The following is a 16,360-nucleotide window of genomic DNA, read 5'->3' on the forward strand; positions in this document are numbered from 1 at the left end:
AGATGCAACTGACATACATTGACTAGCGCTGTCATGGGAAATCCCCTTAAATGTTTAAAGGGCAAAGACAAAGATATTGCTTTCCTCAGCTGACATTCAAACTGATTTTGTGATTATGAATATAGGATTGATCTAAAGAATATCAGCTAGATGCAGGTAATGCACTCGTTTAGTCAATCTCTCTCAAAATAATCTCCTGTACATAATACAATCCGCTTGTTAAGTCGTGACATAAGGAACGCCGTTTCTGGGTCCAAGCCCCGGCTCATTTCACTTGAGAATGCCATCTCGACGGCCGTTTAAGAGTGCTATTTATTCATATTAAACATTTAACATTTTAAAAAGTTAAACATTTAAAATACTTACAGTCTACACAACAGTCTCAGTGTTAACAGTGTCACAGACATTAATATATTAACGATTTATAAGATGAATCACTGTCTGGCCATCTGGGATTTTGGTAAGGAGATAAAAGTAATGATTATAATTTTTTGGTAGTATTACACCACATCGTGCGTGTATATTAGCACCGTTTGTTGTTTTCTTGTGGTATGAGATAGAGCGTTTGGACCCGGAAGCGCTGCTGTGTGACATCAGACTTAACAACCGAATAAGCTTAAATGAAGCAACTCAGAGTTCTTTTGTTACAAGTTCTAAAGTGACATTTTAAAATTAGTAACGGAGGCTTGAGCTCATCCATTAAACTGTCAACTTGAGATTTTTAAAGACACTCCATTTTTGTTTCTTATTTATTTACACACGTGTGCCGTCGAACTGTTGTATAAACACAATATCACCCGAGCAGCCGTACGATATTGCTCTATAACAGCACAGCTGTGATTACCTATGGCACTTGGCCTGAATCACAGCCATGCTGATATAGAGCCATATCGCACGGCTGCTCGTCTGATATTGCATTTATACAAACTATTTATCCCTTTGAAATAGTTACTTTATTTGTCGTACGCTCTGAAATCAAAACCCATTCCAAACAAAAACTTTTCCATCTTTATTTAAAAAATTTTCCATCCACGGGAGCAGAGGAGGAGAAACCCTCTGATTTTATGAAAAATATCTTAATTTGTGTTCCGAAAATAAACAAAGGGCTTACAGGTTTGAGACGACATGAGGGTGAGTACTTAATGATAGTAATTTCATTTTTGGGTGAACTAACCCTTTAATGAATGATTCAGCACTTTAAATGAATCAGTTGAGTCAAAGATTTAATGACCCATTCATAAACAACTGCCTCATTCTTGAATGAATCAGCTGTTTGAACAAATCGTTTGAATAAATGACTCATTAATACGGTCACTCGCCACCACCTACTGCCGTTTTAGTTTCACCGATGTTTCTTATTTGTATATTTAAAGAAAATACCTCAAAAACTGATTTAATGCAGTTGTAATTTTTCAGTGTAAATGATTTCATTTGATTGGTAACAGCCCTATAGTGTCTTATTATTGTAACTGAATTTATTGATCAAATTTAAGAATTTGAAATTAAAGATGAAACACTGATGAGAATGTTGCTTCAGAATAAATTATATTTACACCACAAAAAAATCAAATTTTTTCTGGACATGCAACTTTTTTACACTGACAAGTGAATGACAGATTTACTTGTCTGAAGTACAAGCACATGACAAGGCTTAATGTCGAGCCCTGAAAATACTCACTTGAATGAGCTGATGTTTGAGACTCAGTTGCAGAAGAGCTTGTAGAGGCAGGGGGTGCTAAAATATTTAGATTCATGAAGAAAAACATAAATTAAGTAATATTCTTTGACATGCTTAATAGGACATTTTTGCATGCAATGAAATTCTGTATTGCAAGAACTGGTAATAGAAGTTAACAGAAGTTAATACAACTGTGTAAATAATACAATTTTTCCAACTGAAATGTCACAGTTGACTATCTCTAATAATTTTATTCAAGTGTTGCTGTTTGGGAATTATCATAATACCACATTAGAAATAAAAATGAATGAAATAAAGCTATAATTGTTTACCCAGTTGTCCATGAACAATACTCACTTGTGACAGATGTTTGAGGAGATGTTTGAGTTGAAGAACTGCTTGTAGTTACAGGGAAGGCTGTGATATATGGACATATACAGAAATAAAAACACAAACATTTACTAAATAGTATTTACAAGCTAACAAGGGCATATGTTCATACAATTAAGTTTTGTACTACAATCAATGTATTATTGTTAGAATATTAAGTTATATTACATTACAAATGACTATAACTTATATAATATAATCAGGGCTTGATATTAACACCCGCCAAATGCGGGTGGATTTCAGCAGTGGGGTGTAATACCTGGTACACATTGTTAAGATTTTGGGCCATCCCAGACAAAAAAAAATGAGCAATTGTGGTGATTTCAGTGATTGTGGATCCTAAACGGTGGTCCTACGTCGTACAGTGAGAGAGGTTCAAAGACGGCCGTTGTCATGGTCTTACTACCAAAGACAGCCTCCAATAATTTTCTAACAGTGTCAAAAAAAATGTGCATGATCATCTCACAGTTTGTTTGCTGCTACGACCTACGTCTACTGACTAGCCAATAAAATTGCAACATGAAATGGCTTATTGATCAACGTGACCTGGCACTAAAACTTGTTTTTTTTTTTTACTTTAAACAACATCTTACAAGATGCAACTGACATACATTGACTAGAGCTGTCATGGGAAATCCCCTTAAATGTTTAAAGGGCAAAGACAAAGATATTGCTTCCTCAGCTGACATTCAAACTGATTTTGTGATTTGAATATAGGATTGATCTAAAGAATATCAGCTAGATGCAGGTAATGCACTCGTTTAGTCAATCTCTCTCAAAATAATCTCCTGTACATAATACAATCCGCTTGTTAAGTCGTGACATAAGGAACGCCGTTTCTGGGTCCAAGCCCCGGCTCATTTCACTTGAGAATGCCATCTCGACGGCCGTTTAAGAGTGCTATTTATTCATATTAAACATTTAATATTTTAAAAAGTTAAACATTTAAAATACTTACAGTCTACACAACAGTCTCAGTGTTAACAGTGTCACAGACATTAATATATTAACGATTTATAAGATGAATCACTGTCTGGCCATCTGGGATTTTGGTAAGGAGATAAAAGTAATGATTATAATTTTTTGGTAGTATTACACCACATCGTGCGTGTATATTAGCACCGTTTGTTGTTTTCTTGTGGTATGAGATAGAGCGTTTGGACCCGGAAACGCTGCTGTGTGACATCAGACTTAACAACCGAATAAGCTTAAATGAAGCAACTCAGAGTTCTTTTGTTACAAGTTCTAAAGTGACATTTTAAAATTAGTAACGGAGGCTTGAGCTCATCCATTAAACTGTCAGCTTGAGATTTTTAAAGACACTCCATTTTTGTTTCTTATTTATTTACACACGTGTGCCGTCGAACTGTTGTATAAACACAATATCACCCGAGCAGCCGTACGATATTGCTCTATAACAGCACAGCTGTGATTACCTATGGCACTTGGCCTGAATCACAGCCATGCTGATATAGAGCCATATCGCACGGCTGCTCGTCTGATATTGCATTTATACAAACTATTTATCCCTTTGAAATAGTTACTTTATTTGTCGTACGCTCTGAAATCAAAACCCATTCCAAACAAAAACTTTTCCATCTTTATTTAAAAAATTTTCCATCCACGGGAGCAGAGGAGGAGAAACCCTCTGATTTTATGAAAAATATCTTAATTTGTGTTCCGAAAATAAACAAAGGGCTTACAGGTTTGAGACGACATGAGGGTGAGTACTTAATGATAGTAATTTCATTTTTGGGTGAACTAACCCTTTAATGAATGATTCAGCACTTTAAATGAATCAGTTGAGTCAAAGATTTAATGACCCATTCATAAACAACTGCCTCATTCTTGAATGAATCAGCTGTTTGAACAAATCGTTTGAATAAATGACTCATTAATACGGTCACTCGCCACCACCTACTGCCGTTTTAGTTTCACAGACGTTTCTTATTTGTATATTTAAAAAATACCTCAAAAAATGATTTAATGCAGTTGTAATTTTTCAGTGTAAATGATTTCATTTGATTGGTAACAGCCCCATAGTGTCTTATTATTGTAACTGAATTTATTGATCAAATTTAAGAATTTGAAATTAAAGATGAAACACTGATGAGAATGTTGCTTCAGAATAAATTATATTTACACCACAAAAAAAATCTAATTTTTTCTGGACATGCAACTTTTTTACACTGACAAGTGAATGACAGATTTACTTGTCTGAAGTACAAGCACATGACAAGGCTTAATGTCGAGCCCTGAAAATACTCACTTGAATGAGCTGATGTTTGAGACTCAGTTGCAGAAGAGCTTGTAGAGGCAGGGGGTGCTAAAATATTTAGATTCATGAAGAAAAACATAAATTAAGCAATATTCTTTGACATTCTTAATAGGACATTTTTGCATGCAATGAAATTCTGTATTGCAAGAACTGTTAATAGAAGTTAACAGAAGTTAATACAACTGTGTAAATAATAAAATTTTTAGTAACAGAGGCTTGAGCTCATCCATTAAACTGTCAACTTGATTTTAAACAAAATTTACTACAATTGTAGCCATATTTTAACTAAAATGAGGAAATTAATAAGTTGTTAGGAGCGAATTCTTAATTTGTGGCCACGATCTATCACAATAACCTACTGTAATCAACTCAAAAGTTGTTTTTAAGTGTCTACTATATTTTGAGAACTCAAAATATTTCATGAGTTTAGCTTACAAACAGCATTACATTTATTTTATCTAATTCATTACTCCCTAAAACTAAAGTGCACCCACACATTGGCTCTGAAAGCTGGATGCACTCTTATATTTTCCACCATGCTCGCTATGTGTATATGACGGACAACATTAAGCTTTGTAGACAGCAAGTCAGTGACATCCACGGGAGCAGAGGAGGAGAAACCCTCTGATTTTATCAAAAATATCTTAATTTGTGTTCCGAAGATAAACAAAGGGCTTACAGGTTTGAGACGACATGAGGGTGAGTACTTAATGACAGTAATTTCATTTTTGGGTGAACTAACCCTTTAATGAATGATTCAGCACTTTAAATGAATCAGTTGAGTCAAAGATTTAATGACCCATTCATAAACAACTGCCTCATTCTTGAATGAATCAGCTGTTTGAACAAATCGTTTGAATAAATGACTCATTAATACGGTCACTCGCCACCACCTACTGCCGTTTTAGTTTCACCGATGTTTCTTATTTGTATATTTAAAGAAAATACCTCAAAAACTTATTTAATGCAGTTGTAATTTTTCAGTGTAAATGATTTCATTTGATTGGTAACAGCCCTATAGTGTCTTATTATTGTAACTGAATTTATTGATCAAATTTAAGAATTTGAAATTAAAGATGAAACACTGATGAGAATGTTGCTTCAGAATAAATTATATTTACACCACAAAAAAATCAAATTTTTTCTGGACATGCAACTTTTTTACACTGACAAGTGAATGACAGATTTACTTGTCTGAAGTACAAGCACATGACAAGGCTTAATGTCGAGCCCTGAAAATACTCACTTGAATCAGTTGATGTTTGAGACTCAGTTGCAGAAGAGCTTGTAGAGGCAGGGGGTGCTAAAATATTTAGATTCATGAAGAAAAACATAAATTAAGTAATATTCTTTGACATTCTTAATAGGACATTTTTGCATGCAATGAAATTCTGTATTGCAAGAACTGGTAATAGAAGTTAACAGAAGTTAATACAACTGTGTAAATAATACAATTTTTACAACTGAATCTCTAATAATTTTATTCAAGTGTTGCTGTTTGGGAATTATCATAATACCACATTAGAAATAAAAATGAATGAAATAAAGCTATAATTGTTTACCCAGTTGTCCATGAACAATACTCACTTGTGACAGATGTTTGAGGAGATGTTTGAGTTGAAGAACTGCTTGTAGTTACAGGGAAGGCTGTGATATATGGACATATACAGAAATAAAAACACAAACATTTACTAAATAGTATTTACAAGCTAACAAGGGCATATGTTCATACAATTAAGTTTTGTACTACAATCAATGTATTATTGTTAGAATATTAACTTATATTACATTACAAATGACTATAACTTATATAATATAATCAGGGCTTGATATTAACACCCGCCAAATGCGGGTGGATTTCAGCAGTGGGGTGTAATACCTGGTACACATTGTTAAGATTTTGGGCCATCCCAGACAAAAAAAAATGAGCAATTGTGGTGATTTCAGTGATTGTGGATCCTAAACGGTGGTCCTACGTCGTACAGTGAGAGAGGTTCAAAGACGGCCGTTGTCATGGTCTTACTACCAAAGACAGCCTCCAATAATTTTCTGACAGTGTCAAAAAAAATTTGCATGATCATCTCACAGTTTGTTTGCTGCTACGACCTACGTCTACTGACTAGCCAATAAAATTGCAACATGAAATGGCTTATTGATCAACGTGACCTGGCACTAAAACTTTTTTTTTTTTTTTACTTTAAACAACATCTTACAAGATGCAACTGACATACATTGACTAGCGCTGTCATGGGAAATCCCCTTAAATGTTTAAAGGGCAAAGACAAAGATATTGCTTTCCTCAGCTGACATTCAAACTGATTTTGTGATTATGAATATAGGATTGATCTAAAGAATATCAGCTAGATGCAGGTAATGCACTCGTTTAGTCAATCTCTCTCAAAATAATCTCCTGTACATAATACAATCCGCTTGTTAAGTCGTGACATAAGGAACGCCGTTTCTGGGTCCAAGCCCCGGCTCATTTCACTTGAGAATGCCATCTCGACGGCCGTTTAAGAGTGCTATTTATTCATATTAAACATTTAACATTTTAAAAAGTTAAACATTTAAAATACTTACAGTCTACACAACAGTCTCAGTGTTAACAGTGTCACAGACATTAATATATTAACGATTTATAAGATGAATCACTGTCTGGCCATCTGGGATTTTGGTAAGGAGATAAAAGTAATGATTATAATTTTTTGGTAGTATTACACCACATCGTGCGTGTATATCAGCACCATTTGTTGTTTTCTTGTGGTATGAGATAGAGCGTTTGGACCCGGAAGCGCTGCCGTGTGACGTCAGACTTAACAACCGAATAAGCTTAAATGAAGCAACTCAGAGTTCTTTTGTTACTAGTTCTAAAGTGACGTTTTAAAATTAGTAACGGAGGCTTGAGCTCATCCATTAAACTGTCAACTTGAGATTTTTAAAGACACTCCATTTTTGATTCTTATTTATTTACACACGTGTGCCGTCGAACTGTTGTATAAACACAATATCACACGAGCAGCCGTACGATATTGCTCTATAACAGCACAGCTGTGATTACCTATGGCACTTGGCCTGAATCACAGCCATGCTGATATAGAGCCATATTGCACGGCTGCTCGTCTGATATTGCATTTATACAAACTATTTATCCCTTTGAAATAGTTACTTTATTTGTCGTACGCTCTGAAATCAAAACGAATTCCAAACAAAAACTTTTCCATCTTTATTTAAAAATTTTGACTTAAGAAAAATAGAAAACGCTGTACTTATTCAAAGAACCAGTTGTTTATTTACCTTTGCACCGCAAGAAAAGCAGAGACGGTCTCTAAAATGTGTGCAGCACTTCATTCACGATAGAGGTGGGTGGAGCTACTGTACAAGGTTTTTCTGAGTTTGAGAATCCACTGGAGTTACAAGGTTTATTCACAAGCTCTTAGTATAAACTTCTATTAGTATAAAGTATAGGCAAAAAATACTGATTCTGCTCTGAGTGATTGGATTTATTTTCCTTTTTATTTCAAAATAGAAATGTTTTCTCCCAATACTCCAAAGCTACTGACTGTCACGATCACCAGCTGGAGTGCACATGAGTTCCTCCAGAGGGCACTCCTTCCGACTTTGTTGTTCTCCCATTATGAACTACATTTCCCACAATCCTGTGCCTGGACTCATTATGGTTTAATTTCTCCCACCTGTTGATCTGTAAAGATTGAGACCTGATCTGTCGGCAGTATGGCACTGGCTCTGACACGCACACACACATTCTAATTTGCCGCTCCTCTCCTATTACCGCTATGGTCCGGGTGCACACGAGACTCATAGCACTTGTTAGTTTAAACACAGCGTACTCATTGCCCCTATATTAAACGCACCTTGCATACACACGCATGCATATACATTCAAGGATAATTACCTGTTAGTCGATATGTGTTGAGTGAATCCAGGTGCGGAAGAGATGGAGATTAAACGTGATTGGTGGTTTCGAGGGCTATTTATAGCGCTCTGTCACGTCTCTACAATAATGGCGCCACCCAGAACGGAGGATACTATGTGTTGTGTGATGTGGGAAATGTTGTTATGTTTATGTTAATTTATGTCTTTAAAGAATATTATGTGATGATGATATGCATTTTATGGGTTTATTTATGTTTGATGTGGATTTTGGGTGCGAGTTGATGTAGTACTTGAGCACCGTAAAATTTAATACTCCCCCTGCCAACAGTATAAAAGAGTGTCTGAAGATTCATTCAGGGTCTTTTGGCAGGCCGATGTGTGAGTGTCCAAATGTAGTGCTGCAAACGATTCAACCTGTTATTTTTCTCTGTAAAACCACGTAATGTGGATACGAGTTAGCATTTTGTTTATTTATTTATTTTTGTTTTTGCGGTGGAAGAGTTGATTATTTTATACAGTTTTGGACTCACTTGTATATACTGCACACCTCTATATAAATAAAACATCACTTTTTTTTGTATTACTGCGTTACGAGTTGGGTCATCATTTTTATTAATCCATCTTGGACCATAACACGTCCAGGGAGTGGGCTGACAACACCCACTTCCCTACATGATCATTTACTGGTTTTAGTTTACTTATTTAAACTCTTGTGTTTTAGTCGTGGGTCATGAGTCGTTGTTTGTATTTATGTCTCCATCGGGGTACCTGGATGTCTTGTTCTTTCCTTCGTGGTCTTTGTTTTATGTTCCTGTTTCTTTGTGTGGACTATTTGCCAGTTTCCAGGTTTGGAGTGTCTGTATTTTTGCCTTTTGTTATTAAAACTGTGTGTGCATTTGGATTCTCTCTCTGCCTTGTCTCTTCAAATACGTAACTGTTACGTGGCTGTGTATAGTTGTTTATTTTAAAGACCCATAGGTGGCGTTGAGGTCCTTGATTGGCGGATGCAGCATGATGTCACCGAGTTTCTGGGATAAATGGCGTGGATGGCGACAATGGAGTCTCTCTCACTGGTCTCTCGCTGGGCTGGTCTCTCGCTCCGCGTTTCCCATCGCTGCGGTTTCTTTTGAGATCGCGTCATCCGCTCTCATCGCTTTCTTGGGGCGTTTAGTCTTTCTTTTGTAATAGTTTGGTTTGCATCTTTGATCTTTTCATTGTTTTTTTTCGATATGTTTTCTTTATATGGTTAATGTTTAGTTTTAACAGTAACAGGTAGTGGAGTTATTTAAACAGGTCACTGTTTATTAATGTAGTAAGTATAGTGAAGGAAGCAGAGGCCCGGAAGACTCACTTCTTTTTGCTTTATCGGAAGCCAGGTAAGAACTATTGGTGAGAATAGCCAGGCAGGCGTTCTTTGTTTCTCTTGCTGTTTTTCCCTACCTGTTTACTGTTAATTCTTTTTGTTAAAATTTGTCTGATCTTGTTTGTAACATTATTTACGAATTACTGTTTATTCCTTTTTGCATTATAATTAAACGAGGGTGATTATCGTCCTGAAAATTCGCTATCAGTGTCTGTGGCTCTTACATGTGTGCGGGTCCATGCCCTTTATTGGAGTTATTTTATTTAGCGAGCTGTTAACTCGGACATGGGCCGTAACATATTTGGGGGCTCGTCCGGGATTGTGGATTATTTGTAGGATCTGGATGATCTGAATGATCTTCATTTTTGCGTGGCTTCATTTGATCTTTTGATCTGTTCACGCGTTTTGAATTTGTTATTTTGTAACTTCGTTGAGTCACAGTTGCTGGTTGTGAATTTCGGCTCATGTAGTGCATGTTTTATTTTTCTCTTCAACCTTTAGACGTTTAAATCTAACCATGTTTGAATTAACGGATTTTATTGCGAATCCGACGCAAGCAGTGTTGTTTCAAATTAATAGAACTGATCTTATGAAAATTGCCGCTTTTTATAAGGTAAGTTTTCGCAATACTGCATCCAAACGCGAACTTCAGATTTTGCTTGTTGATTCGTTACATGAACAAGGTGTCTTTGGTGATGAGGAAAAGCTGGTAGACTATCCCGAATCAGTTTAGGGCAGTTCAGAGGATCTTGCGTTGCAAGTTAAAAAGTTGGAGCTGCAAGCTAAAGAGCATGAAAGAGGTTTGTTGAGAGAAAGGGAGGAATGGGAACGTGAGAGAGAGAGACGAAGAGAGCATGAGAGACATGAACTTGAGTTGAAAAAGCTTGAACTGGAACAAGCGTGTCGCCTCAAAGAAATGGAGTTGAAAGCTCGTGAAAGAGGTGTAACGGATAGCTCTGAGTTTGACGTGAGTCGTAACATTCGTATTGTCCCTCCTTTTCGAGAGCAGGAGGTAGACAAATTTTTTGCGCTTTTTGAACGTGTTGCTACCAATCTTAAGTGGCCGAGAAAATTTTGGCCTATGTTGCTGCAATGTGTTTTTGTAGGTAAAGCCCAGGAGGCATATTCTTTATTATCAGTGGAAGAGTCTCTTGATTATGATCAAGTGAAAACAGCCATTCTTAGAGTTTATGAACTGGTTCCTGAGGCGTATCGCCAAAAATTCCATAACCATCGAAAAACTGATGAAATTTACATGGAATTTATTCGAGAGAAGGAATCGATGTTTGATCGGTGGTGTGCTTCTATGAAGTTGCAATCTTTTGAAGAGCTCCGTGAACTGATTTTATTAGAAGAATTCAAAAACTGCTTGCCTGAACGTGTCGCAACATATTTAAATGAGCAAAAGGTTCTGAAATGTTCTGCTGCAGCTGTTCTGGCTGATGAATATGTGCTTACACATAAGCACGTGTTCAATATTGCACAGAAACTTCCATCTGTTAGCAACAGTCAGCGTTCTAAGCGTAATTCTGATCGCGCTCTGTCTGATGTCAAATTCAATGAGAGTTTTGTCAAGTCTCTGTCCTCACCTGTTTGTTTCTATTGTAGGAAACGTGGACACATTATTTCTGAGTGCCCAGTCCTCAAAAAGAAAAATAGTGTCCCTAAACCAGTGGGTTTATTGATGATGTCCTCGCCACAGTTTGAAGGACTGGAGTTGTTAGCTTCTCAAGCTGACATGTGTGAAGATCAGGGGTATGTGCCGTTCACAATGGACGGATTTCTGTCACTAACAGGTAAAGTTAGCTCGCGTAAACCAGTTAGGATACTCCGTGATACAGGAGCTGCTCAAAGTTTTATTCTGGAAGGAATATTGCCATTGTCTGAGGAGAGCTCTGTTGGTTCGAGTGTTTTGGTTCAGGAATTTGAGATGGGCTTTGTGAACGTGCCTTTGCACGAAATTGAAATTGAATCCTCTTGTTACTGGCCGCGTCGTTGTTGGAGTGCGACCGTGTCTTCCCGTTCGTGATGTTACATTTATTTTAGGAAACGACTTGGCGGGAGGAAAAGTTTTTGCCAGCCCTGAGGTAACTGATGTTCCTCTTCCCTGTACTATGCCTGATGAATTAGCTCAGAAATACCTGGATGTATTTCCTTTGTGCGCTGTTACTCGCGCTATGTCTCAGAGACTGAAAGATGAGAACCATGGTAAGTCAGAAGGTGAGTGGAATTTTGATCTGAATGATGCGTTTTTCTCTAATTCAGATTTTTGTGAGGTGAAGTGTTCAAACTCCATTGACGGTTCAGACATCGCCGTTAAAAAACGAGACGAACATTCCATGGGGCTCGATAAACTGTCTTTGTCACGCGAGCAACTTATTGTTGAACAGAGGAAAGATGAGACCATGTCATCCCTCTTTGAAGCTGTTGTTCCAGTTGAACAACTCGAACATGTATGGCAAGGATACTTTGTTGAAGATGGTGTGTTGATGAGGAAGTGGATACCATCTACCTCATATCGTTCTGAAATTCTGAGACTCGCACATGATTGTCCGTTTGCCGGTCATTTGGGAGTAAACAAAACATATGACCGTGTACTCCGTTGTTTCTTCTGGCCTGGCTTAAAAAACGATGTAGCAAGCTACTGCCGAAGCTGTCATGTGTGCCAAATGATTGGAAAACCGAATCAGAAAATTTCACCTGCTCCGTTGTATCCAATTCCAGCCATTGGCGAACCATTTGAGCGTGCATTGGTTGACTGTGTCGGTCCCTTACCTCGTACGAAGTCTGGTAATCAGTACCTTTTAACGATCATGTGTACATCAACGCATTTTCCAGAGGCAATTACAGCACCGGTGATTGTGAAGTCACTTATCAAATTCTTTTCGTTGTTTGGTCTTCCGCGTACCATTCAGTCAGATCAAGGTACGAATTTTATGTCTCGTGTGTTTAAACAGGCTCTGGATCAGTTGCATATTCAACACTGCACTTCTAGTTGTTATCACCCCGAAAGCCAGGGAGCACTCGAAAGGTTCCACCAGTCTTTGAAATCTATGCTACGTGCATTTTGTCTGGAGTTCCAAAAAGACTGGGACGATGGAGTGCCTATGGCTATGTTTGCAGTGAGGGAGGTAGTGCAGGAGTCGATGGGTTTTAGTCCTGCCGAGTTAGTGTTCGGACATACTGTCCGCGGCCCACTAAAGCTGATCAAAGACCACTGGTCTAATGCTTCGAGTCAAAAGAATATTCTTGACTTTGTTTCAGAGTTTCGTTCTAAATTGCACCGTGCATGTGAGCTGGCTAAACAGAATTTGGAAATGTCACAACAACAAATGAAAAAAACGTTTTGATCGTGGTGGTAAACTACGTAGTTTTTCTTCTGGTGACAAGGTGTTAGTGCTTTTGCCAGTACCTGGCTCAGCCATACAGTCTCGTTACTATGGTCCTTACCAGGTGAAGGAAAAGGTTAGTGAGCTCGACTATGTGATTATGACATCTGACAGAAAGAAAAAAACCCGTCTGTGTCATGTTAACATGCTCAAGCCGTATTGTGAGAGGCAGCCAGATTCGTCTGGACAGTCGGCTGTGTTAATTGTTTCACCCACAGATTCTCCGGCGGTTAAAGAGCAGGAGCTGTCCGGTGCTGAACTTCTGACCTGTCCATTGCCTTCTGCCGTTCCTGATAATGCTGTTGCTTTATCTACACTCGAGGAGGAGGATGGGGTTAATTTTCCCTCTACAGAACTGGTGGCGGGAAGGTTGAAAAATTCTGAAATAATACAAAACCTTGACTCATTTCTTTCCTATCTGAATGTTACCGAACGCACTGATGTGAGTAACATTATTCGGACGTACGGTAATCTGTTTTCTGATGTACCCTCTCGTACTACGCTGATTGAACATGATATTGACGTTGGCAATTCTTTGCCTATTAAACAGCATGCGTACTGGGTAAGTCCTGAGAAACGAACTCAGCTGCAAAAAGAGGTAACCTTCATGCTTGAAAATAACATCGCAGAGCCAAGCTTCAGTCCTTGGAGCTCACCCTGTTTGCTGGTTAAAAAGTCAGACGATACATTTCGTTTTTGTACTGATTTTAGACGTGTGAACGCTGTAACAAAACCAGTTATCCATTGCCTCATATGGAAGATTGCGTGGATCGCGTTGGAAATGCTGCTTTCGTTACCAAAATCGACCTGCTTAAAGGTTACTGGCAGGTGCCTTTGTCAGATCGTGCGAAAGAGATTAGTGCATTCGTAACACCAGACCATTTCCTACATTACACCGTAATGGCTTTCGGTTTACGAAACGCACCGGCAACTTTCCAAAGATTGGTAAATCGTGTCATCGATGGCATGCATAATGTTGAGGCGTACTTGGATGACTTGGTTGTTTACAGCGCGTCTTGGTCAGAGCATTTAGAACAACTTGACTTATTGTTCCGTCGTCTGTCTCTTGCTAACCTTATGGTTAATTTAGCCAAGTGCGAATTTGGTCGAGCAAAAGTAACGTATTTGGGAAAGATTGTTGGTGGTGGACAAGTTCGCCCTGTTGAATCGAAAGTCGAGGCTATTATTCATTTTCCTGTGCCTACGACGCGCTGAGAGCTTCGTCGATTCATGGGTATGGTTGGGTATTATAGGAGTTTTTGCAAAAACTTCTCTGCTGTGTCCTCTCCCTTAACGGATCTCCTTAGTCCTAAGGTACCGTCTGAGTGGACGGAAACGTGTCAACGGGCTTTCGAGAAAATCAAAGCACTTTTGACTAATTTCCCTATTCTCTCTGCTCCTGATTTTCGTCTCAGTTTTTACTTGCTGTTGATGCAAGTGATACCGGTGCGGGAGCGGTACTCCTTCAACGAGATCAAGTTGGTGTTGAGCATCCCGTTATTTATTCACGTAAATTTAACAGACATCAACAGAATTACTCCACCATTGAGAAGGAGGCGCTCGCGCTTATCCTTAGACTTCAACATTTCGATGTTTATATTGGTTCTGTTTCTTATCCTTTAGTTGTTTATACAGATCACAATCCGTTGGTATTCCTGAACCGAATGAAGAATAATAACCAACGTCTGATGCGCTGGAGTTTGTTACTACAGGCTCGTGAGTTAATAATTCGACATATTCGTGGTAAGGATAACCTTATTGCTGATGCCTTATCCTGTGTTTAAATGGAATAAATTGTATGTTCCCTTTACTTTTAAGTAAAGGAGAAGGTAAGATCATTTCTTTTTTGCAATTTATTCACTTAAGGGTGAGGGTGTTACGTGGCTGTGTATAGTTGTTTATTTTAAAGACCCATAGGTGGCGTTGGGGTCCTTGATTGGCGGATGCAGCATGATGTCACCGAGTTTCTGGGATAAATGGCGTGGATGGCGACAATGGAGTCTGTCTCGCTGGGCTGGTCTCTCGCTCCGCGTTCCCCCTTGCTGCGGTTTCTTTTGAGATTGCATCATCCGCTCTCATCGCTTTTTTGGGGTGTTTAGTCTTTCTTTTGTAACAGTTTGGTTTGCATCTTTGATCTTTTCATTGTTTTGTTCGATATGTTTTCTTTATATGGTTAATGTTTAGTTTTAACAGTAACAGGTAGTGGAGTTATTTAAACAGGTCACTGTTTATTAATGTAGTAAGTATAGTGAAGGAAGCAGAGGCCCGGAAGACTCACTTCTTTTTGCTTTATCGGAAGCCAGGTAAGAACTATTGGTGAGAATAGCCAGGCAGGCGTTCTTTGTTTCTCTTGCTGTTTTTCCCTACCGGTTTACTGTTAATTCTTTTTGTTAAAATTTGTCTGATCTTGTTTGTAACATTATTTACGAATTATTGTTTATTCCTTTTTGTATTATAATTAAACGAGGGCGATTATCGTCCTGAAATTGTCTGTGGCTCTTACATGTGTGCGGTCCATGCCCTATATTGGAGTTATTTTATTTAGCGAGCTGTTAACTCGGACATGGGCCGTAACAGTAACACTGACAGAAAAGCGAATTATATCTTCTACGCGAGCAAGACGTTTACATTGGATGGTGCGCTGCCTAGGAAATGCAAAACCGAATAGCAGTGCATGTTAATGCTCTATATTATAGAATTGCATGATGAAAAAAAAATAGTCTATAAAAAATAAATAACAATAATTTGTTCCTATGACTAAATTCTTTGTACATGTTTCATTAATTTGTTCCCTTAAAACTAAATTTACTACAATTGTGGCCATATTTTAACTAAAATGAGGAAATTAATAAGTTGTTAGGAGCGAATTCTTAATTCGTGGAAACGATCTATCACAATAACTTACTGTAATCAACTCAAAAGTTGTTTTCAAGTGTCTACTATATTTTGAGAACTCAAAATATTTCATGAGTTTAGCTTACAAACAGCATTACATTTATTTTATCTAATTCATTACTCCCTAAAACTAAAGTGCACCCACACATTGGCTCTGAAAGCTGGATGCACTCTTATATTTTCCGCCATGCTCGCTATGTGTATATGACGGACAACATTAAGCTTTGTAGACAGCAAGTCAGTGACATCCACTTTTTTCAAAAATATCTTAATTTGTGTTCCGAAGATAAACAAAGGGCTTACAGGTTTGAGACGACATGAGGGTGAGTACTTAATGACAGTAATTTCATTTTTGGGTGAACTAACCCTTTAATGAATGATTCAGCACTTTAAATTAATCAGTTGAGTCAAAGATTTAATGACCCATTTATAAACAACTGCCTCATTCTTGAATGAATCAGCTGTTTGAACAA

The 16,360-nt window shown here is 37.9% G+C and overlaps 1 protein-coding gene across 50 annotated transcripts in view; it reads right to left on the bottom strand.

Annotated features, from left to right (window-relative positions):
* The window catches only part of LOC127506632 (receptor-type tyrosine-protein phosphatase eta), a 222,914-nt gene that overhangs the window by 191,313 nt on the left and 15,241 nt on the right, over positions 1-16,360 (bottom strand). For all 50 annotated transcript variants that reach the window (XM_051883207.1, XM_051883202.1, XM_051883239.1 and 47 more), the window contains exons 5-9: positions 5,934-5,993; positions 5,593-5,649; positions 4,338-4,394; positions 2,036-2,095; positions 1,679-1,735 (exon numbers count right to left, since the gene is read on the bottom strand). In XM_051883207.1, the coding sequence (XP_051739167.1) occupies positions 1,679-1,735; positions 2,036-2,095; positions 4,338-4,394; positions 5,593-5,649; positions 5,934-5,993 (291 nt within the window). The remainder of the gene's footprint in view (positions 1-1,678; positions 1,736-2,035; positions 2,096-4,337; positions 4,395-5,592; positions 5,650-5,933; positions 5,994-16,360) is intronic.

This window comes from Ctenopharyngodon idella, chromosome 24 (assembly GCF_019924925.1).
Source record: "Ctenopharyngodon idella isolate HZGC_01 chromosome 24, HZGC01, whole genome shotgun sequence".
NCBI classification, from domain to species: Eukaryota; Metazoa; Chordata; class Actinopteri; order Cypriniformes; family Xenocyprididae; genus Ctenopharyngodon; species Ctenopharyngodon idella.